Raw genomic sequence first — 21,609 nt, forward strand, 5'->3', positions numbered from 1 at the left:
GTCAATAATTGAGTCCTTCTTTATTACATGATTAGTATTTGACCTTACAGTTAAAAATTAAAAACAAAACTAATTCACTTCAGAACACTGAGCTTCCACTTGACACCGTTTCTCATCTTTGGAGCGGTCGGGACCTCGGCGTCTACGGAGGGGAAAAGATGGGAAACAATAAGAGAAAATTTTAAATGGTGGCATTTAATATTTATCTGACTAAAAAGGTGAAACTAAGGAGAAGAGAAGTGACTGGCTAACGAAACAAATTGTGCTGACCTTGCTGTGAAGCTGCTGGTCTCTGCTGCTGTTGGAAAGAAGCCATGATGCTGTTTGCCGTGGAGTTTGGCCCAGTGAGCTGCAGAGCAGGAAAAGTTTAAGATTTATTTTTGGCCTTTGTCATTTTTATGACAGGTCAGTGGAGTGGGCAGGAAAGGAGGGAATGACGTTAAGGAAAAGGCCCACACTCATGCCGGTAGGACATGTCCACAATACCTTGCCTAGGTGACATCACAGTCAGATGCCAAACCAACTCATCTGGCTCCTTCGATGTGGAGGAGTAACGACTCGACTCTATGTCCCTCCCAAATGATTTAAACCCTCACTCTAAAGGAGAGGCCAGCTCATAGCAATAAGTCAGATATGTCATACTTCTGAAGAACCTCCTGAAGAAACTACCACAGATTCCTCCGAGAAACATGTTTGAATTCTTTCTCAGTGACTGCAAAACACATGTCGACTGGTTGGGCAACTCCTACACACCCCAAATATCCTCAGGAGGATAAAGAGCTGGTCCAGCGGTCCACAATCAGGAAGAAAACCTGAATCTGATGTTCGACTAATGGAGAGACCTCTCCAGTACCCTGCCATACATCTTCCCAGGAAGGCTGAATAGTGCAAACCCCCCAAATAGTGTACCCTTATCCCAGGCAGGGTGACCAGCTCCCTTTATTTGTTCTCTGTCATAAAAGGTCCTTTTAGTGTATTTAGGATTCATGTAAGTTCATGTAAATTCATGTAAGATAGATCTTTAGATCCATACTAATGCACAAAGCCAAATGTGCAGAAAGACTGTTAAAGACAATGATAAGAACTATATTTACCGGGGCTTGGCTGGTCTGCAGGCCTTCAGGCCACACCTCAGGAACTGCTGCCTCCATCATCTGCAGAGCTTCATCGTAGGTCAGCTGCAGCTTTTCTGCCTGTTTGTCAAACTGGAACAGCACCAACACCTTCAGCAGGTTGTGGACTTCCTCTGTCAGGGGGAATTAACAAATAAGGTTTCACCTAGATGGATGTAACATCACTGAAGGGTACAGTGACTTATACAAGTCTTGAATTCTGTATTAAAACTTTTCTACTTACTATGTTTAAATTGCACACCAAGTCAGACCAGGAATTAATCTTTTGATGTCGAGTTCAAACAAGAGGAATGATTATAAAGAAAAACCTTGTGAAGGGGAGCAGCACTAAATGTGGACCAACAACTGTTTGCTGATGTTTTTGTTCCATAGTCGTACCTCTCATTTTGTCCACAGTAGTGATGATCTCAGCCAGGGCGAACATCAGTGCTCTGTCCTCCATTGGGCTTCCTTCCTTCAAGCTGAGCTTCTTTCTCTCTGCTTTCCGCCGGTTCTTCGATGATCTCCTGCGAGCACGTTGACAAACATTCCATCAGTAACAAAGCTGAAGTATTTTCCAGCTGGGCTACGCTTGACAAACTCTTAAGGTGGAAGCGGCTGGCTTACGAGGAGATGCGGGAGTTACTGTGAGAGTATTTGGAATTGGTCATCACACTGCTGGCTTCAGAGTAAAGCTCAGCGTCAGCACAGTCTGGACCGTCTTCGTCTGGTGAGGCGGACAAAAGGTCGGGTCACAACACGTTCACGTTAGATAACACAAAAACCGCTAATTCAGTCCAATTCTCACCGAGCATGTCCAGTCTGGCTTTCTCTTTCTGCTCTCGAACCACAGCCAGGCGGGTCTTGTGTCGGGTGAAAGTCCCAACCTGAGCCTCCAGGAAGGAGGTTTGGGTGTTTACAGCTGATGGAAAACATCAACATGCTAAGACTATGCCCTCTTTGTATGGCTGCCCTCTTTCTTAGTAGCATGGTTCAATAAAATAAGAGACTGAACTTCTCTTACCTTCTAATATGGCGGGTTTCAGGTTGGTTTCAGTGATGTCCTGTCTGTTGTGCATGTAAATCTGAGGCAGGCAGAGGAAATATTTGTGTTCTATTGTGTAAAAAGAAAGGTGAAGGCAAAGTGAAAAGGCCCAAGAGATGGCGGTTTATTTACTGACCAATCGGAGTGCCTCCTCCCAGGATGCCCCAGTGATTAGAGCTAAGATGGCTTCCTCACAGTCCTGTGGGAATAAAGGAAAATCAGGCATTCAGACCTTGGCTAGCAACTGCAGGCAGGAAGTGCTACACTGCTGGATGATCTTTAGCTGTATCAGAATTTCTCAGGTTGGTCATGGCTGCAGAAGAGCTTACTTTAGCATACTGGTCCAACAGCAGAGCAGCTTCTGAGTAGCGCCTCTGTTCATTCAGCTTCTCTACAAAGGAACAAAGCAGAAACATTCACTGGAAATATAATCCAGCAGCGATGTGGCTTCTTGACTTTCCACTTAATCTCCAGGTCACATGACCACCTGTTCTTATGATTACCTGCCAGGTCTCTGGCCAGCAGAGCTAACTGGTCGGGTGGTAGCGGTATCTGCTGCGCCACGCAGATGGCGTTCCTCCAGCTGGAGCTGGTGGCAAAAGCTTGCAGGGCCCGTGCTGGCTCTCCACATCGCCAAAGGAGCAGGCCGGCCTGCTCCGCCTGCTGCTGCTCCACCAGGTGCTCGGCGTAGGCACAGCTCAGTGTCTTGAGGTCAAAGAGCAAAGTGTCAAAATTAACTAGCATATAAACACAAGACCGGGTGAACAGGTGAGCGCTTTCTACGGGTGAATTTATGTGTGTGACCTTATTCACAGCGTAAAGTGCCACAGTGAGATTTGAAATGAGGTTTGATTATCGAAGAATGTAAAATAAATTCTCTATTTATATTTGTGTTAATTTCATCCATTAGACTTTGCTCGGTGCCTTTTTATTCTTAAAAATGTTTTTAAGACATTTGTAGTCTGATTTCTCTTCTTTAAATTACCTCTAATAATAAAATAAAAACTTTTTAAAACTGTTCTCCTTTTCTTTAAATTAAGAAAAAACTTTTATATTTAATGTCTTAAGATCTGTCCAGCTTTCATCCAAAAGGCTTCGGTGTCTTTAACTCAAACTGAACCTCACGTAACCCAAGACGTGGCTCACTGCAGTCACAGAGGCCACGGTGTGATGCGAGTGTGGGCCAAATCGCCTGGTAAAGCATCTCAAGTCTGTGTTATACTTCAACACCTCTGTTTGATGATGGTCAATCACAGTGGATCTACATGGCCTCTTTTGCTTAAACCACGTGTCGTGTCTACTCAGTCCAAAATGTAAACATCTGCACTTAAAGGAAAGAGGAGAGTACAGCTGAGTCCTGGGCCTCATGTTGTGCCGTGGCTGTTCAGTCTCTCCTATGTAAAAGGTCCAAACGCTCCTCCCTGCACTGCACAGCATACAAGGAGACAACCCTGCAAGGGGTTAAATACCTGAGAGTCAGTGTTTACAGCTGTATGAGGTGAAATGTTTCAAATGTTTCACTCCATCCAGATCTGTGGATGACTGAGAACACAACACTGACAAATTTCACATTTAACAAATTATCTTTTATAAAACTTGAGTCTGGGAAAAACAAGCACAATCTCAACAAAATGCCTCAGTTTTCCCACATCCATCCAGTCATTACAAAGAAATTCCACTAGTAAATCAAAGAGCCCCATCAGCACGGCTCTTTTGGGTTTAACCACCTGACTTTGGTGTGGCATGGCAGACAATGTGGGATGTCTTTGTCAGACAAAAGGCTGTAAAACTGACAAAGAATCAGACCTCTGGCCTGGAAATAATAAACAGCTCAGAAAGCCTCTTTCATCGTGATTTAGCCTTGATGATTTTTATGCCATTTTATTTTCCATTTTTTCTGCAAAACTATCCTCGGGGCCAGATTAAACCCTTCTGTGGGTGTATGTTTGTCATTCCTGGTATTAGTGATTCGAAAAACTATGATCAGTGTCATGAATGCATGTGTCATGTTGCAGTGTTTGGGTTCAGCTCGACACGGACCTGAAACAGTCCTGAGCTGTGTGCGTACCTTGTAGTGAGCGCTGTCTGCTGAGTACAGTCTCAGAGCTTCACTGTAGAGCTTCTGTTCCTTCACGAGCTGCAGAGCTTCAGGAAAATGTTCCTCTCCTGTACAAAAACACTCATCATGTAACTTAAAAAGATTCTGGCAGAGTTTCCAAAAACAGCAACTCTCAGTAAGATAAGACCAAGCTGACAGGCACAAGCGGACTGACCACACTTGCTGAGATGGTGCAGGGCCTTTCTGTAGCGCTTCAGGTGTTTGTCGATGGTGTAGCGCTGGTAGTTTGGCTCCAGGCTCTTCAGCATGTTCAAGAAAGGCAGGTACTCTTTGGGGTCCTGCAGGGATTGAGGAGATAGCAACATGAATCAGCTGTATCCTTACTCTATACACAATGTGAAAGATTAACCTTTCTGTTGCTGCACAAAAAATAAAGATCTCAAAACTTTGGACATGGAAAAGTCTTTAATTCACACCAAATTTACTGATACTCTTTCCCCTGATTACACCACAGGCTCTCAGAGCATTAAAGTCTCCTGTTTAATGTTTGAAAAAAAAAAAAATCAAATGGTCTATCATTATTAGAAATAATGTAAAACGTATTTTAAATAACACATCCTGATGATCCACTAACTTATTTACTGATCTATCAACGATTCTGTATAAAGTATATAGTATATCATGGCACTGAGGTAAAGTCTGGTGGTTCCTCTTCCCCTGCAGTCTCCTACCTTCTGGGATTTCTCCGCCACCATGAGTACGAGGTCAAAGTCGTATGTTCCCAGCGAGTAGTCATAAAGGTCGTTGACATTGACGAGAAAGAGGAGGTACTTTAACGCCTCCTCAGCACTCACAGCACCAGGAGCTTTAGGAGGGTTCTCTAAATAGGAATGCACACACAGAGCACTGAGTGAAGGATCAGAGCAAGTACAGACAGAAAGGTCATCGATGGGTCTAAGGTGTGCTCACCTCGAAGCTCGTGGACCTTCTGCAGAGCAATTTCCAGCTCAGGAACAGTCTTCTTCACATATGCAGTAAGGATGGACAGACAGAACCTGAAAGGAGAATTGTTTTATGTCCCACTGCTCCCATCAAATGATCCAATTGCTGAACATTTCTAATCCTTCCTAGTTTTACTTTCAGCTATTTTAAGATCGCAAATAGTACAGTTTGTTACATTAATATGTTTACTATCATTTAAGAAAAAAAAGATTTCACTGACTTGTTTGGATCCATTGAATCCATGACACTCCGTAAAGCATCACACACCACGTCCACTTTCTTCTGCTTCGAGGCAGGCTGAGGCTGGACCGGGCTGCTTTCAGAACGGGGGTACATACTACCGGTCGTATCCTCCTCTCTGAGTAAAAAACGGAAGAAATTTTTTTTTTTGTTTAAATAAAAATAAAAAACAAACTGCAACCTTCAGGGATTAAAGATCGAAACAAATGCACAAATAATAAGAAACTGCAGTTCCTAAAATGTCCACTTGAGGCTCCAGCAGTGAGTCAGTCCCCGTAGACGCCCATGTTAAAATCTCTTTACAGCAGAAATAAACATGTTTACAGCCTGATACAAAACTGTTTTGATCCAGGCATCCATCTTTTCACGTATGGCCAATTTACAGTCACCAGTTAAACCAATATGCAAGTCTATGGGCTGTGGGAGGGAACTGGAGTGCCCGGAGAAAACCCACAAACAAAGGATCTAACAAATAATATGACTCAATGGGAACGAACATCCAATATTTTCAGCTTTATTAAATTCTAGTATTTTAATTAATCAGTTAGTACTAATTAGCAGGCATCTGTTTCTATGCACTGCACCAATACTAAACATTCTTTTCCAATAGGATAACTTGTGGCTGAAATGTTGATGCCAAGTCTTTAAAATGCAGTAAAAACAGCAGTTTTTAAAAACAGCAGGTGATGTCACACCATACAGTCATTTTTCTTTTAAGGTGAGAATGTATTCCTTTGACCTCTTTGAAAAGTCTTACTTGAGTTCAGTGAGGAAGAGGTTGATGTGGTTGATGGAGCTGAGCTGTTTGATGAAGGTCTCTATGTTCTCCAGGAAAGCCTTTGAAGAAAAATAACATTGTTTTTACTCATTCACAGCCTTGTTATAGCTTAGAAACATCCACCCATCCATCCGTCTTTCAGTGTCTATGCACAGAAACCTCCTGCAGCTTCTCTGGCTTTGCAATATATTCACATCACTTTTGGTGACTAATAGTAGATATTACTATATACTTTAGCTTCATTTTAAATAAACTGCCTGCCCTGAACATTAAAGGAAAATAAAAAGTTATAAAACTACACATAAAGACGCAGAACAAACCTTTGGGTTGTGATCATAAATGAAGTTCAGGTTGATCCTCAGCTTCCTCATGCATTCAAAGGCGTCTCTGAATTTCAAACTGGTTATAAAAAAAAACAAGTTGAATGTTTTCAGTCTTAACACATTATTTATAAGATTTAATTAATTAATTTAAAGGGTTTAAAAAAAAGGTAATGGAACAGATCATCACAGCCTGGGAGCAGAAGGTTGTTGCTGAGATTTCGGCTACAGTATTTAGAGGTGTGATGTCTGGTTCTCAAACTTTTTGGAAGTGTAGAAAGGGAGACATTTTTAAAAGCTCTTCTTCAGAAATGTCAGGTGCACATATGTTTACAGTCATTTGTACTCTCAGATCCCGCATGAACTGTGTACTAAAACTTTCTAAATTCTTCCAACTGTTTCATAGCAACAAACAGAAATAACTTTGAATTTTAGCCATAAACAGAATATATTTTAAAGATAAACTCCATGAATAAAAAGGATCAAAAATTTTAAAAAGAAGGCCATCACCTACGTAAACACGTCTCATTTTTATGATTTAGTGTAAAATGTTTAGTCTTGGCTCTGGATATCAGAACCTTAATGTTCTCTGAAAGAACATAACAAGACGATCTCAAACGCACCTATCCAGCCACTTCCTGAGCTGAGCCAGCACCAGCGCTCTGTGATGTATGGTCTCCAAATTCCCACGAGGCATCTGGATGGACACAATTTAAATCAAAATCCCCACACGTTTGAAGGCATTTTTGAGAGTCAAAATATGGTTTTAGTGGCAGGGTTACAATTAGATTATGGTTAGGTTTAGGGTAAGAGTAAGGGTTAGGCATTCATTTTTGATGGTTAGGGTTAGGGTAAGGGGCTATGGGAAACCATTATGTCAATGAAGGTCCTCACTAAGATAGCTGAACGGGCTTGTGTGTGTGTGTGTGACCTGCAGAATCACTCTAGTGTCTTGTGGCACCACAGTGACGATCCTGGATCCTCTCTCCACTCGTCTAAGTGTCTCATCATTCTGATCATTCTGACCGCCATCGGAGGCTAGAGCCGCCTGCAACCCTGTGGGGTCAAAGTTCACTCAGCTCACCATCACTATTACACACAAAGAAAGAAGACCTTGCTCAGTAAATGAAAAACATTTATGTCCAAGCTACAGTGAGCTGTAAATGACCAAGCTACTCACTTCTTCTTTATGGAAGAGCCCAGAAACCCATTTGAGTGTATTGGTGATTCATTCTTACAGTCAATAGCCAGAGCTCATGGCTGTAGGTGAACATTTATGTGTGATCCATGTAGAAACATGGATCACACATAACATGGATCATAGATCAAACAGATGGAGTAAATTTCTAGCTCAGCTCCCTCTTCACAACAACAGACCAGTATAGCATCTGTACTACAGACTGATCGCCCACTCTGCTTTTCCCTCAGTTAAGAAAATAAGACCTCAAAGATACTTAAACTCCTCCACCTGTGGAAACAAATCATACTTGACCCACAGTGGGCTCTTTCCCAACTAAAAACCATGACGATTACGATGCACAGTTAGCAGGGATTTATGCTTCAGCGGGAAATCTACGCTGTAACCTGACGTGCACCTCTTGAGAAATATTACTACACTCTGGGTCAGCGCAGCCCACAACTACAGTGATGAGCCTGTTCAGTGCAATTCATCCTGATCCTGCACATTTCCCGCTACTTTTTCACTGCAGTTTTTGAATTTTTCAATAAGAGATTAACGATCATCACAACAGAATAAGAAAAGAAAATTATAGCATCAATATAAAGACTCACAAATGTCAGCAGATTCCTGCTAAAAAGATCAGAATTGATGTGAGGGAATGTACAAAGAAGGGGAAAAACCTGAGGGACAAATATGTCTGCCTTAAAAAAGAAAAACTGCACAAAGCAAATGGAGTGGACCCAGGAAGGGAAAAAACAAAATTAAAGGAAAAAAACAAACAAACAGCATTTTATTTGTTTTTAATTGGCTGGTACTGTATATAAAACACTAGAAAAAGACCACATGATAATTAGGCCTTAGCTTCCCTGGGACAAGGTTGCGACTGGAGCCTAAAGGGCAAGTGTCTGGAGTCTAATACCCAAAAGGTTTCTGAGCGCATAGAAGTGTTCAGTCCCCTCACTTCCAACCGTCCCCCAGCCTCAGTAAACATTTACTGACAGGTTTATGAGCTCAAAGCACTATTTTCAAGTTCATTTAGTAAATATGGTCCTTGTTACATAAACCATGGTATGATCACACAGCCAGTGTGCAATGTTAAAACACCAAGATGATGACACTGAAAACACTCAGAGGCTTCTATCCACCAGGGCCCTGTTTCAGGAAGCCGGTTTAGTGCAATCTCTGAGTAAGTATACCCTGAGTTAACGAAAACTCTGGGTTTTCGGTTTCACAAAGCGAGTTTAGATTAATTCTGAGTGAGTTACTATGACGACACACTCCGTGAAGCTAACCTGCCCCCTACCAGGTTTACTTCAACTAACCCTGACTTTCTCCGCCTCTTTGTCAGAAACCTGACTGTAGGAAGTGTCAGACATGGCGTGCCTCTTCCTTGAAGAGCCAGTAGATGTTGAAGCCCAAATTCTCCGCAGAGCTCTCCGCCGGGAGAGAGTGATTAGAGCGCGTTTGGACATTTTATCATTTCCTGATGATTTCCTGTGTGAACGTTACCGTTTTTCAGCACAATCTATAATTTATTTGAATAACATCCTCAGGCCTAATATTGCTCATGTGACACATCGCGGACATCCTCTCAGTTCATTACATATTATCTGTATTGCACTTCGGTTTTTTGCAAACGGGAGCTTTCTGTATAATATTGGTGACGCGGAGCACGTTTCCAAGGCTACCGTCTGTCGGGCAGTCAGGAATGTTACAGTTGCACTGAAACGTCTCCTGCACTCGTTTGTGGTGTTCCCCGGTCACAGACCCACAAGATTTATCAAAGAGGGATGCCACAAAATTGCAGGTATCAGGATGAACGAAACTTAATTCATGATGTGGTGATATTTGAACTACTACTTAAATTTTACATTTATTTTCACGGTTCCCAGGCGTGATTGGCTGTATAGATGGCACTCACATTCCAATCATTGCTCCTTCAGTAAATGAAGGAGACTATGTGAACAGGAAGTCTTTCCACAGCATTAATGTGCAGGTACATAGTTCCCTGTAGCATTTCAAACTAACAAATTATTTCATTATAGTAATGGATGCTAATTTGTGTTCTCTGCACTGTGAAGATCATATGTGATGCTGCCAACATTATCACAAATGTGGGAGCCAACTGCTCAGCCTCTGTGAGTGGTGGTGGTGGAGGACCTCCACCTGTTTTTCGGGCCTCCGCTTTTTTTTTCTGTTGGCTATAACGGGTAACATTTGAGCATACAGAGTAAGCAAATATGTACTTGTAATGTGCTCAGATAATTTCAATAAGTGCTTACAGAGGGGAAATTAATGTAGCCTCTAACTGCAATTGATTTACATGGGACAAACAGACCAAGCACTATGGCTCATAATACAATTACACCTCACCTGTTTGGACTATATTTTTATATTTCATTTTTACTTGCTGCCAGGAACGTTTGGGGCCTGTTGGGTTGCACCTGCGCTCACATCACATCACAAAATAAAATGTATAAAATATAAAATAAAATAAAATAAAATAAAATAAAATAACGTGTTAAATGGGTGGAAATCCCTAGATCAATGTTTAAATTAACACTCACGCATTGACTCTGTCGGCTATGTTTTGCCATGCATGCTCCCTTTCTTTTGCAGCTGAGGCTGTGTTACTTTTTTTCCGCAAAACTTGCATGTTATCGGCATATGCTGCCATCAGAATTTCAGCCTCAAGCGCTGTAAAATACATTGACCGCGCCTTCGTTCCCTCCGTCTCCATGGTGACTCGCTTAATCTGTGCTCCACTAATCAGGGCTTTATGTATCCTCGTGCGCGCGTTTAACTTGGGGTTAAAGCAACTCCGCGTTGATTGAACTAATTGTTATCAGCCTTTCTGAAACCGAATATTCCGAGTTGGACAGGTCGGGGTTACTCAACCCTGAGTATCGTTTTTCACTCTGAGTTTTCTAAACCGGCTTCCTGAAATAGGGCCCTGGTCATGAACCATCATGATTGTTACTTTCACACCTGGGCCCGTATCCCTAAAGAATCTTTGTGCAAAAAGTGGCTCCTAGTGGCCAAATTCTAAGAAAATTCTCAGAGTCATGACGTTTTCTTAGAATTTCCCCTAAAAGTGACACAACAATCCCAGTTAATATAAAAGCTATTCCTCAAGATTCCTAGCGCTTAAAAGGGCTCCTAAGGCGAGATCTGCTAAGAGCAGGGAAGAGGACTTTTAGTGGCTTAGGAGTTCCCCTAAGCAGCTGCACAAAATGGCCAACAGAAGAGGCAGGAGAGATGTCCTGCAAACACTGGATGACAGGGAATTATTGAGATGCTACAGATTGGATCGTGCAGGAATCATGTTTGTGGTGGATCTCCTTAGAGATGCAATTACTTCACCAACTCGACGCCACAACGCTATTACACCGGAGACGAAAGTAATCACAACCCCGAGGTATTTGGCAACCGGGAAAATGCAACAATGCAGCAGTGATGACTTGGGTCTGCAATCACAGACATTGCTAAAAGCTGAGCCGTGTTACCCTCGTTAAGACCACACTGGACTTGTAACGTTGTGATTTCTACTTCATTAAGGACAGCCTCTTGAGATAGGCCATCTTGTTTTCAACGGGGTCCATATGGGAGTGAAAGTACAAAATATGCCAGCTAGGATATTTATGAGCAAATAAGACACGAATCATTATTTGAACAGGGTGTAACGAGTTTAAGTTTTCACATATTTTAGATTCTAATGGCTATAACCCCTACAGCTTACTATTCATTTTCCAGATATTTTCTTGAATGTGAAATATTATTTACAATTACAGTCAGCATAAGATTAGAGTGTATAATATGTTTATTGATTTGAGGGTACATCCTTTGCTCATTATCACCAAAAGCTCATTTCCATCAAACTTGTAGGATCAACCAATCAAGGCTTTTGAAATGATGACTCATACCTAGCAACGGGGTCAACCACACCTCCTCACTGAGATAGGATTTTCCATCCATTCCTTGCTCAGAGTTCACTGAAAATGTTCTGGAATCACTTCTAAGCTAAAACTCCTGGCAAGGAATTTTTAGGTTAAGTTAGGAGCTCTCTGAGAGGATTCTCAGAATCTTTAGGGATACGGGCCCTGGTCTCTAAGGCCTATTAAGAGGAGGAAAAACTCCCACCTTTCACTGTGAGCGTGCTCAGCTGGAGGCAGCGGCAGGTGTGTGAGTGCGTGGTGACGAGGAGGAAGTCGTTGCAAATCGCAAAGGAAGAAACACTAGAGGCGAGCTGAAAGTAAGCAGAGACAAATGCACATATTTCTAATAAGCTCTGCTGCTTCTTCACTGCCAATGAAACAAGAAAGAAAAATGCAGACCTCTGAGTCTCCAGCATATAGGTGAGATCTCTCCGTCAAGCCGAGCAGATATTCCTGAGGATGAAAAGCAAAAGCATACATGAGCATCAGGCTTGCAGACTAGAACTTAGAGACAATTACTCATGTAATTAATTACATGCTGGTGAGTTTCTACCTCTCCGCCGATGCTGCAGAGGGCCATCTGGACACAGGGAACAGGAAAGTTGATGCTGCAGCCGCTGGAGTCTTGCCAGTCCTCCACTGATGGCTCTTGACAATCTACACAGAAATATACAGAAATAAAACATTTATTCCTGTAAACTGATACAGCTTCCTTACATGTACAACAAGCTTCAAAGGAAAGTATCAACATGTCAGAAAAATGAAAAAAGGAAAATTAACCCCCCAACCCATGGATCAGTTGCTAAAACGCATGAATAAAGGTACGTTTGCTGACCCCAGATCAGTTTCCTGATCCGTCCATCCTCCAGCTGCAGGGCCACAGTTCCTGTCTGAGAGGAATGAACCACACTGACCACAACACCGTCCACTTCCACCTCAGACCTGAGGCAGAAAATCACTATTAGAAAGATTAATTGTTAATGACATCTGTGACACGCTACAAGCTTTACGGGGCTGCAGGAGGTTTCTTAGTTTGCAGACCTGACAGTGAGGGTATCACCACCATCCTGACTGGGGCGGAGCATCAGCAGGGTGGAGGAGGTTGGCAGCAGACCAGGACTGACACCCAAAAACAGCTCATCCTGCAGCCACAGCAGCTGCCGCAGAGCCAGAGGAACATCCTGAAGAACTGCCGGTCTACAGGAGGGAGAAAAATCTGGGGAAACTCTAGAAACAGCCTAATCAGGTGAAGAAAATGAGAATGTGTGTCTGAAGACTGTGTTACCTGAAGGACTTCTGCAGGATGAGAGGATGAGACACAACCCTGAACCCATCTGCCAATTTGTTTGATTTTTCTCCTGAATCTGGAATCATGCAGGAAGATAAAGTCATGTTTATGAGACAAAAAAAATTTAAGACACAGTCACATAGGTCTTCTTCTAGCCACAAAACTTTAAGTATTATGATTTTTTCTTTTAAGTAGGTTGTATTTTCACTTAAATTTAGAAGTTTCATTTTTATTTCAGAAGTAAACGCTCTCTGGTTTTAACATCCGGTAAACATCGCTTTTATGCATTTGATGAATAGATTTTAAAAGGTGTTACATTCTAAAACTACATGAATCCTTAAACTTCAACTTTTTTTCTGAAGGAAAATTAACAGATTAATTTGTTTTTATTAAGCCACCTTGGGTGTAGATTGAAATCTGTCCATCTGCGGTGAATGCTGCCAGTTGATTGGTTCCCTCAGGCTGGCACAGAAAGGTCACCTGGTTAACCGGTGATTTTAACTGGAGCTCGAAGGAACACATGGGAGGAGGAACCACACACTGCCGGAAGGTCGTCACCAAGATTTTTTCTGAGGGGATTTTGGTAAATCTTAACACCATACTGGAATAAATCTACAACTGAGCACCCTCTCATCTTTCATTGACCCTTACCTCCATCAATCACAGCCACGCTGGCGTTGTCAGTGGCGTCCAGTCCGGTGCTCCGTTCTGTTGTCCAGCCCCAGTCGTAGGTGATACTGGTCCAGCTCCGGGTCACCACATGGAGCCGTAGGGGGCGCTCCGGGTCCCAGCAGACACAAACTGGCACCTTCTGAGGGTCTGGTCCAAACTCCAGGCTCTGCTTCAGATACCAGTGGTAGTTTGCCACTGTCCACAGCTGGACTGCAGAGCGAAGACACTTTTTTTGTTTCCTGATTTTCTGACTGACTACAACATGCAACACTCTCCACATTAACGGTATTTTTCCTGTTCCTGCTTCTTAACAAAAATGAGTTTGCAGCTGGTGGCATCTGTGGCAGACAGTTCACTAAATCTGATGGTGAACTTACTGTAAGCGTTGGCCTGTCCGTCCTCTCCAGCACTCATGTCCTCCAACCAGACGACTAAAACAGCGGAGTCACTGTTCCACAGGAGCTCCTTCACCTAAAAACACAAACACAGTGCAATGATCTGATTAAACTCTCCACTGGATCAGAAGCTGCAGTGTTCGTGCAGAAAGAGTGATTTCGATGAGCATGCCTTGGCTTGGGCTTTACTGAGCGGCAAAGCGAAGTCTCCATGCAGCAGCCCATTCTTCTCCATGAACACCACGCTGTGCTTGTTGGGATGGCGCTGAGTGCTTGCTATCAGGCTGCCTGAAGGTCTGAAGCAGACAACAATAAGTGTGCTTCAGATTTATAAAAGTTCTCCAGAGAGAGAAAGGGGGAAAACTAATGAACTAACTTACTTCCAGCAGAGCGCCTGCTCCAGGCCGTTGATGGGCTCGCTGGTGGCTTGCAGGACACCCTCCCTGTTCCAGACTCTGACCTTCCTGGCTCCAGTTTGGGGACAGATGGCACTGACGGCAAAAAGTTGCCCGTCCCCTCGCCACGTCACCCGCGGCCTGTGGTCGTCCCATGATACAGCAGGTTGCACCTCCTGCAGGCACATGATCAAATCATCAACTTGACTTTACAGTTTCTTTTTATAAACTCAAATATTTGAGTAATTAAAAGGGACCTGGATCTTCCTCTGTGCTGCCTGTTTGCCCTCTGAGCCATGAAACTGAGTCTCCTTCTTCCCCCAGCCCACGGTGATGAACTTCCCTGCAAAACAAACTTATGTGGGTGAGCACATCACCGTCTGGTGAACCTGAGTAGCTCCTGATACTCAGCTGGGAGACCACTAATTTTTTTAGAGTCACCGTACCTTCACCAAAATCGTCCTGGTGGATTCCAACCTCTGTGATCGGCTCAAAGTCTTTAGTCATCATGATGATCGTTTCCTGGCCTGTGAACACAAAACACTAGTGACTCAACCACAACACCTATAACTGTGTGTGATCAATAATTACCTAAGCTATGATGTGTCACAAAATTTAAAATAAAAAAAAACTCCAAATATTGAACATTCCATCACAGATGAACTTTTCTTCATCTGTGATGGTTTCTAATCTAAGAAATATTGCTCAATATGGAAATCATCAGCATTTCTGATGATTATATAACATACTGACCAGTAGTGAGAATAACAAGCTCTTCATCAGGACTCCAGCTCATCGAGGTGAGGCCCCTATCAACACTGCCGACGCACTCCAGCTGTGGATCAGAGCACACTTACTGAGGACCCCGATTGTCCTAACTTCTTTCCCCCTGATCATAACCAGAGCTTGAACCTAACTTCAGATTTTTTTTGGGGGACACAAGTTTTAAAAATCTGTCTGACTTTGAGCATTACTAACCTGGCAGGTGTTGAGGTTAAAGAGGACGACATCACCACCTGCTGTGGCCAAACATGCAGACTCCAGTTCAGCCAGGTCCTGAAGTCCGACCACAACCCCGCTGCCGTCCTCTGGAAGGAAACCGTCTGCTGTCAAAGAGGCTTCACTGATAACCTGCCGAAGAAAAACGGGGAAGAGCTGAAAGCTTATAAGAAAGACGCCCTGTTCAAGTCCCAAACAGAACAGGTATGAAGAAATTCCAGGTGCACCTTGAGGCAAACATATGTTACACTTAAATATTCAAATTTGGACACTTGAAACACATCCGTCTCCTCACTGAATCACGCTAAACTACACCCTGTTGAGTATTAACAGCACTTCATAGTATTTCCAGTGTGTTAGTGTTACATCATCGCTTCTCACCTGGCCTGTCCGGGGGTCGTACTCTGTGATGCAGTACTGAGAGGCGATAAGCAGCGAGCCGGTGTCCGCCCGCACAGAGAAACACTGGGGCGAGCCTGGACCCTGCAGCTCCGAGCTCCGAAGGCTCTTCAGAAGTTTCAGATTCCTCATTTCACCTCAGGACCTGCCTCCAAGTGCCAAAGGAGACCTGACACAGTATATTTGGTACAAATTAGGCAAAAAATAAATGTTTGGTTGAAAGAGTTTTTACCTAAATTACCACAGATTAAAACCACAAGATCTGTGTTTCAGTTTTAAAACTCAACACTTAATAATATTGGAGGGAAATATAGAATAACTATGCTGAATGTGGAGAAAATGACGTTTGCATTTGTTTTGTTTTACTGGAAAAGTCTCATATCCATTCAACCTCATCTTTTAAACCAGCGTTATTAATTTGAAAGTCTAAAGTGTACAACAAAGAAAGAAATGGATGTTATCAGCTGAAAATTTCATCTAAAGAAGTCACATACTTAGTTTGTTTTTCCCTTTAGTTATATTCTCCATACACATTTTTTAGTTTGCTCTCAAATGAGATGGTACACTCAAAAAAACTAACAATAGAATCAGAAAATATCACATATGAAAAAAATAATGCAGGAACAATTCTACATTTCATAGAAAATAAAAAGTTATTTTTAGTTTTGCCTTATGATGGGAAACAAATCTTAAAAGTGCCCAAACAAATTATAAAATAAAATAATAAAAATAATGTATCCTCATCAATACTGGGTTATTTACGAACGACTGCAACTGTATTTATCAAGGCTATTTTAACTGTTTACATTTCTCCAGATTCATAAACATTAAATATATAAATACACATTCTTGTTTCACATGAGTTTAATTACTATTCAAAGGCGTGAAAATAACTTCGAGCCTCCTTACAGGAATATTTATGTATGTAAGGAATCGTATTAAGCTGTTAGCAAGGTTTCTGAGTCAGGACTGAACGTTTTTTACACATAAACAGTAAAATAAATAAATAAAAGTGATGATGGCAAAAGTTTTTTAAAGACATTTAACATTTTAAACAGCTGGTTTGTTGTCCAGTACTTGCTCAGTGTGAGAGGGATGAAGACGCCGAGGCTACAGGGTGTCCGAAAATGGAACAAGACGTGCTAGCTTGCTTTAAGCTAAAGAAACTTTAATACGCGACGAGAACAAAATAAAACGATAACAAAAATAATAAACCCACCGTGAAAAAACAAGCCGAGGTAAGGAAAATCTCTCCAGTCTCCAACATCAACAACATGCATGTGGCGGTGTCAGACTCACAACCTTTAACCTCTGACGCAGAAACATGAATTGGTGGCTATGTCGCCCCCTAGCGGCGCGGAGGGAATCTAACCGGCTACTGAATATGGAGAAGTTAAAACGATATTGATCTTTTATCACATATTTATTACAATCGTGTGTGTTTTTCTGTGTTTTATGGGAAAAATATTTTGCACTCAAATGGAAATTTCAGGGTTTTATCTAGAAATTTCAACTTCCTAATATTCACTTGTGATTAAAAAATTAATAAATAATTAAAAACTCAGAATTTTGCGTTTTTACAATTAAAATCTGAGATAATACATCAAAGTTTTGCCTTGTGTATGCCAGAAATACTGTTTTGTTTTTATTTGAATTACATTTTATAACTTCTAGTAAGTATAAATGGACACTAGAAGTCTAGTGTATCTTCCTCTTGCTGTTGTAGCTCCTGTTAAACCTTCGGCTGTTGTTTGGTCTGGTAATAACCAACCTTCTTCCACAGATCAGAATCTGTTTGTGACCCACATGTTTCAAGGGATCATGCCCACAAAAAGTGAGATATTCTACTTCTCATGTGTAGACAATTTAAATTTAAACCCATGCAACATCCAGAAGCTGTCACCTCTGCAAGACCAACAGTGCTGCAGATGGGCATAATACTAGAGGCATTACAGAAGCGGATAAGTCCACTACTACATGAGTAGGTTAAAAATCTGGTGGAAGTCAGTTTTATAAACTGCATCGACTGTGGTGCCTCTGACTGTAGTTTGCTTGGACCACGCCCGCCACTGAAAGAGATCACCCACACTCACAATGACAGGTACCCCACCTGAAGAACAGGAGGGATCATGACACCGAGTTGTTATTGAGAGTGTAACTATAAATGAAAGCAAACCTGCACCTTTGCCCCTACTGCCATGACAGGATCTCTACAGGTTTCTGAAACAGCTCCACGATCTAATACTGCCAAAACATCAAGGCCAAGCATCACCCTCTGGGGCAGAGAAATGAAGTCACCACTAAAGAGGCTGGCTCCAAAAGCGAATCACTTCCCACAGACTCCCATGCTAAAATGGCTCCTCATTAACTGTAACTGTAGGCACTTCAGAAAGAAGTCTGGAAGAAATCTTTGTTGTGATGCTTCACTGAGGAGCAGAAGGAGAAGTTGGTGGAAAAAATCTGTGTCAGAGTGAATAATCTGTAAAGTTACATAATGCAAACCAGAGCAGCAACTTCCTGCTTCCTGCTGTTTTTAAATCTGGAAAATTTGAGGACGCATTTGTTGGAACAACTTAAGCCCACCCTGGAGGTCCAGTTCCAGTCCAGTTCACCTCCTCCAAACTGCTCCTATCAGCCTGCTCACATCTCCTCGTGCAGGTTTAAATTTTCTGCTGTGATGCTTTCCTGCTGATAATCTGCTTGTGTGGGGAAATGAAGAGCAGCTGTCACACAGACATGGACACGTTATGTCTTTGTGCAGAGGGAGTTTAAATGTGGAGTGGTTTCCACTTTCAGATATTCAGATATAAAATCACATCGAACTAAAATAAATCAGTATTTAACCCCAGAAAACAGAAAGTCATTTTTTTTTCTTTTTTAAAGGGCGATCTGAAGCCAGGAACAGACATGTCAGAGACATTTAAGTTCATGGACCAGTAAGAGAAAAAACTGTGACTTCAAACAAAGCCTGGAGAAGAGATCACTGAAGAAACTGTCCGAAATCCTGACCACCCTCTGCACCACAGGCAGCACCAACAGAGTGATTCTGCACATGACAGATACAGGAAATCATTTCACATCCACTAATTCTGTATAATACTGCACATCTGTCCAGCAGAGAATCATCTATTCTTTAATTTTATTGACACATGCATAAATAAAACACCAGACACTTTATTAGGTACACTTTATCAGTGCCAGGTGGAATCCTCTTTTGCCTTCAGACCTAAACTTGACTTTTTACATGTAAAAGTTGACACGACAGCATCACACAGTTGCTGCAGATTTGTAGGCTGCTCGTCCAAAGGTGCTCTGTTGGACAGAGATCTGGTGATTGTGGAGGAAGTTTGAGTACAGTGAACTCGTCGTCATGTTCAACACACCAGTCTAAGATAATCTGAGCTTTGTGACATGGTGCGTCATCCTGCTGGAAGCAGCTGTCAGACAATGGCTACACTGTGGTTCTAAACAGCTGGATGAGGAGTGGTGTTTAAACAATCCTCAGTTGGTAAAGTCTAAAGGACAACATCCCCCACATCATCACACAACCAGCTCTAGCCTGAACCGCTGATCCATGATTTCAAATCCTGAACGTTCCAGCAGAAACTGAGCCTCATTGGCCTGTTTCCTGTTCCTAGCCATCAGGAATTGCACTCGCTGTGATCTTCTGCTGCTGTCCATGTGCGTCGAGATATTGTGTATTCAGAGATGCTCTTCTGCATACCTTGGTTGGAATGAATTGTTATTTACTTATTAGTGGTTACTGTTGCCTTGCTTGAATCAGCCCGTCCTCTGACCTCTGGCATCAATAAGACACTTCTTCTCAGAAAACTGCTTCTCACTGTATATTTTCTCTTTTTCAGATTCTCTGTAAACCTTATAGATAGTTGCTCTGGAAAATTATTTTAGCAGTTTCTGAAATACTCAGATCAGCCAGTCTTTCAAAAACAACCATGCCACATTAAATATCACTTAAATCACATTTTGTCCACATTCTGATGTTTGGTTTGAACATTAACTGTTTATCCTGACCATGTACATGCCTAAAGGCATTGGATACTGCCAAGTGGTTGGCTGAGTGGCTGATTAGATATTTACGTTAGTAAACACTTCAACAGCTGTACCTAATAAAGTAGTCAGTGAATGTGTATGTTTTTTGTTCTTTTTAGATGAGAGGAAAAGGGCAAAGTGAATAACTTCATGTCAGCAGATCTTCTGTGGCCACCATAATCTCGAATCTTTACTGGATACTGATGTTTCTATGTATGATTTAGTAAATATAAGGGAGATGGAAAAGGTGATGGGGTGTCCATTCCTATTCATTTACTTCAGCACACGAGATGAAAATTAAATTAAATTAAAGTTCCTAGCAGCCTTTTTGGCTTTTAGTGCGTGTTTCAAACACAGATTTTTTTTCTTTGTTAAAACCACCCCTGACTGTGTGAGATATTCGTCGGTGTCATCACCATCACGATGAACACAGATGGAAAAACTTCAGCCCTGCCTCAGTTCACAGAGAACACGTGGGCCGACTGTATGAGTTTCAGGAGCTGATGTGAGGAGAAAAATCATGTCATCTGTATGAAGTAATGTCAGAAGACAAATCTGAGCTGCAGCTGTTTAATGCCCGAGAGAGATGGAGGGCAATGAGATCATATGCAAATCTCATATCATCATCTTCATTTTAAATAATCCCTTTTTTTGTGAACCTTAGTGACCTGAACGATCAAACCATGCAGTGGAAACACTCAAAATTACTTCAGGGTCTGAAAGGGAAAAAAGGAAACACACGTGAAGCAAAAACGTGAAACTGATTTCATCCTCACATATTTTATTTGGGATTTCAGAATTTATTCGACCATATTTTCAGTTTTTACAAATCTGTGGAGCCCCTGAGATCTCATAAGGTGACTTTTTTTTTTAATCTTACTGGAACAGTAAAACATCTCATGCATTATAAAACCACTAAGTAGTTGCGTGCAGCCCCCAGAGCTCAGCGGGTCAAGTTTTAGTTTTACCTGAAGGCCATACAATGAAATTCATAGACAGGCAGTGTGTTACAGCAAATTATGTCCATGTGAAAGAATTATAAATTGTGGCAAGCGTAGCAAAAACACCATTATCTATACAAGATAACAACTCTTTCACAAGAAAAGACCATGCAAACCAATTATTATATCATAACAAGTCATTAACTTTGTTCATATTATTAACTCATTTGCGCGAGACAGTGACTGATTTGCACGAGACAGCTCATTTGCATACGACAATAACGAAGGTGACTCCGCTTGCGCGAAATGTGTTCTTTGCACAGGAGAACTCATTCACATGGGATAATGTCTGGTTTGCACGAGATAATAACTGAAAAATCTCAAAATTCAGTGACAAAACACAGACTAACTTTCTGTGTGGAGCTTGCGTGTTCTCCCCGTGTCTGCGTGGGTTTCTTCAGAGTACTCTTGCGTTTTCCCATAGGCCAGAAACAGTTGTGAATGTGAGTGTGAATGGTTGTCTGTTTTCTGTGTTAGAGCTGTGATCCAGGGTGTACCCCGCCTCTCCCCTGTGACAGCTGGGATTGGCTCCAGCCCCCCACCCACCCATGAAAACACCACCACTCTCAACTGGATGGATGAGCGGTTGAGAAAACGGATGGATCAATGGTTGTTGGTATATATAATTAAATGAAATTAATAAAATAATGACTTATTCTGACAATATAACGTGATCAAAGTAAGGGATTCACACCAGATAAAAGAGAAATATTTGATCGACTCGTGAAGAACAATCTAC

At 42.0% G+C, this 21,609-nt stretch overlaps 1 protein-coding gene across 1 annotated transcript; it reads right to left on the bottom strand.

The window, feature by feature from the left end:
* Position 1: 1 nt before the first annotated feature.
* Positions 2 to 17,149, bottom strand: elp1 (elongator acetyltransferase complex subunit 1). The gene is made up of 36 exons (XM_026183873.1): positions 17,039 to 17,149; positions 15,802 to 15,988; positions 15,400 to 15,552; positions 15,175 to 15,256; positions 14,868 to 14,948; positions 14,679 to 14,764; positions 14,407 to 14,597; positions 14,199 to 14,322; positions 14,009 to 14,102; positions 13,611 to 13,841; positions 13,358 to 13,528; positions 12,957 to 13,035; positions 12,713 to 12,868; positions 12,507 to 12,613; positions 12,225 to 12,328; positions 12,071 to 12,124; positions 11,877 to 11,982; positions 7,488 to 7,612; positions 7,180 to 7,253; positions 6,557 to 6,635; positions 6,216 to 6,295; positions 5,439 to 5,576; positions 5,186 to 5,271; positions 4,948 to 5,096; positions 4,431 to 4,554; positions 4,226 to 4,323; positions 2,661 to 2,862; positions 2,487 to 2,548; positions 2,294 to 2,356; positions 2,137 to 2,197; positions 1,921 to 2,034; positions 1,740 to 1,839; positions 1,512 to 1,639; positions 1,095 to 1,246; positions 271 to 349; positions 2 to 142 (listed from the first exon to the last, which is right to left on the bottom strand). Exons 2-36 carry the CDS (start codon positions 15,949 to 15,951, stop codon positions 75 to 77), a joined length of 3,951 nt encoding a protein of 1,316 aa, XP_026039658.1. The 5' UTR covers positions 15,952 to 15,988; positions 17,039 to 17,149; the 3' UTR covers positions 2 to 74.
* Positions 17,150 to 21,609: the final 4,460 nt, after the last annotated feature.

This window comes from Astatotilapia calliptera, chromosome 2 (assembly GCF_900246225.1).
Source record: "Astatotilapia calliptera chromosome 2, fAstCal1.2, whole genome shotgun sequence".
Lineage (NCBI taxonomy): Eukaryota > Metazoa > Chordata > Actinopteri > Cichliformes > Cichlidae > Astatotilapia > Astatotilapia calliptera.

Bases quoted from the DNA above. Each gene is read 5' to 3' on its own strand.
- elp1 (XM_026183873.1), bottom strand. From the start codon at position 15,951: ATGAGGAATCTGAAACTTCTGAAGAGCCTTCGGAGCTCGGAGCTGCAG. The intron at 12,329-12,506 runs GTCAGCAAACGT...ATTTCTGTGTAG, and splicing joins GATCAGGAAACTGATCTGGG to ATTGTCAAGAGCCATCAGTG. The intron at 6,636-7,179 runs GTGCGTTTGAGA...TTTTATAACCAG, and splicing joins CTCAGGAAGTGGCTGGATAG to TTTGAAATTCAGAGACGCCT.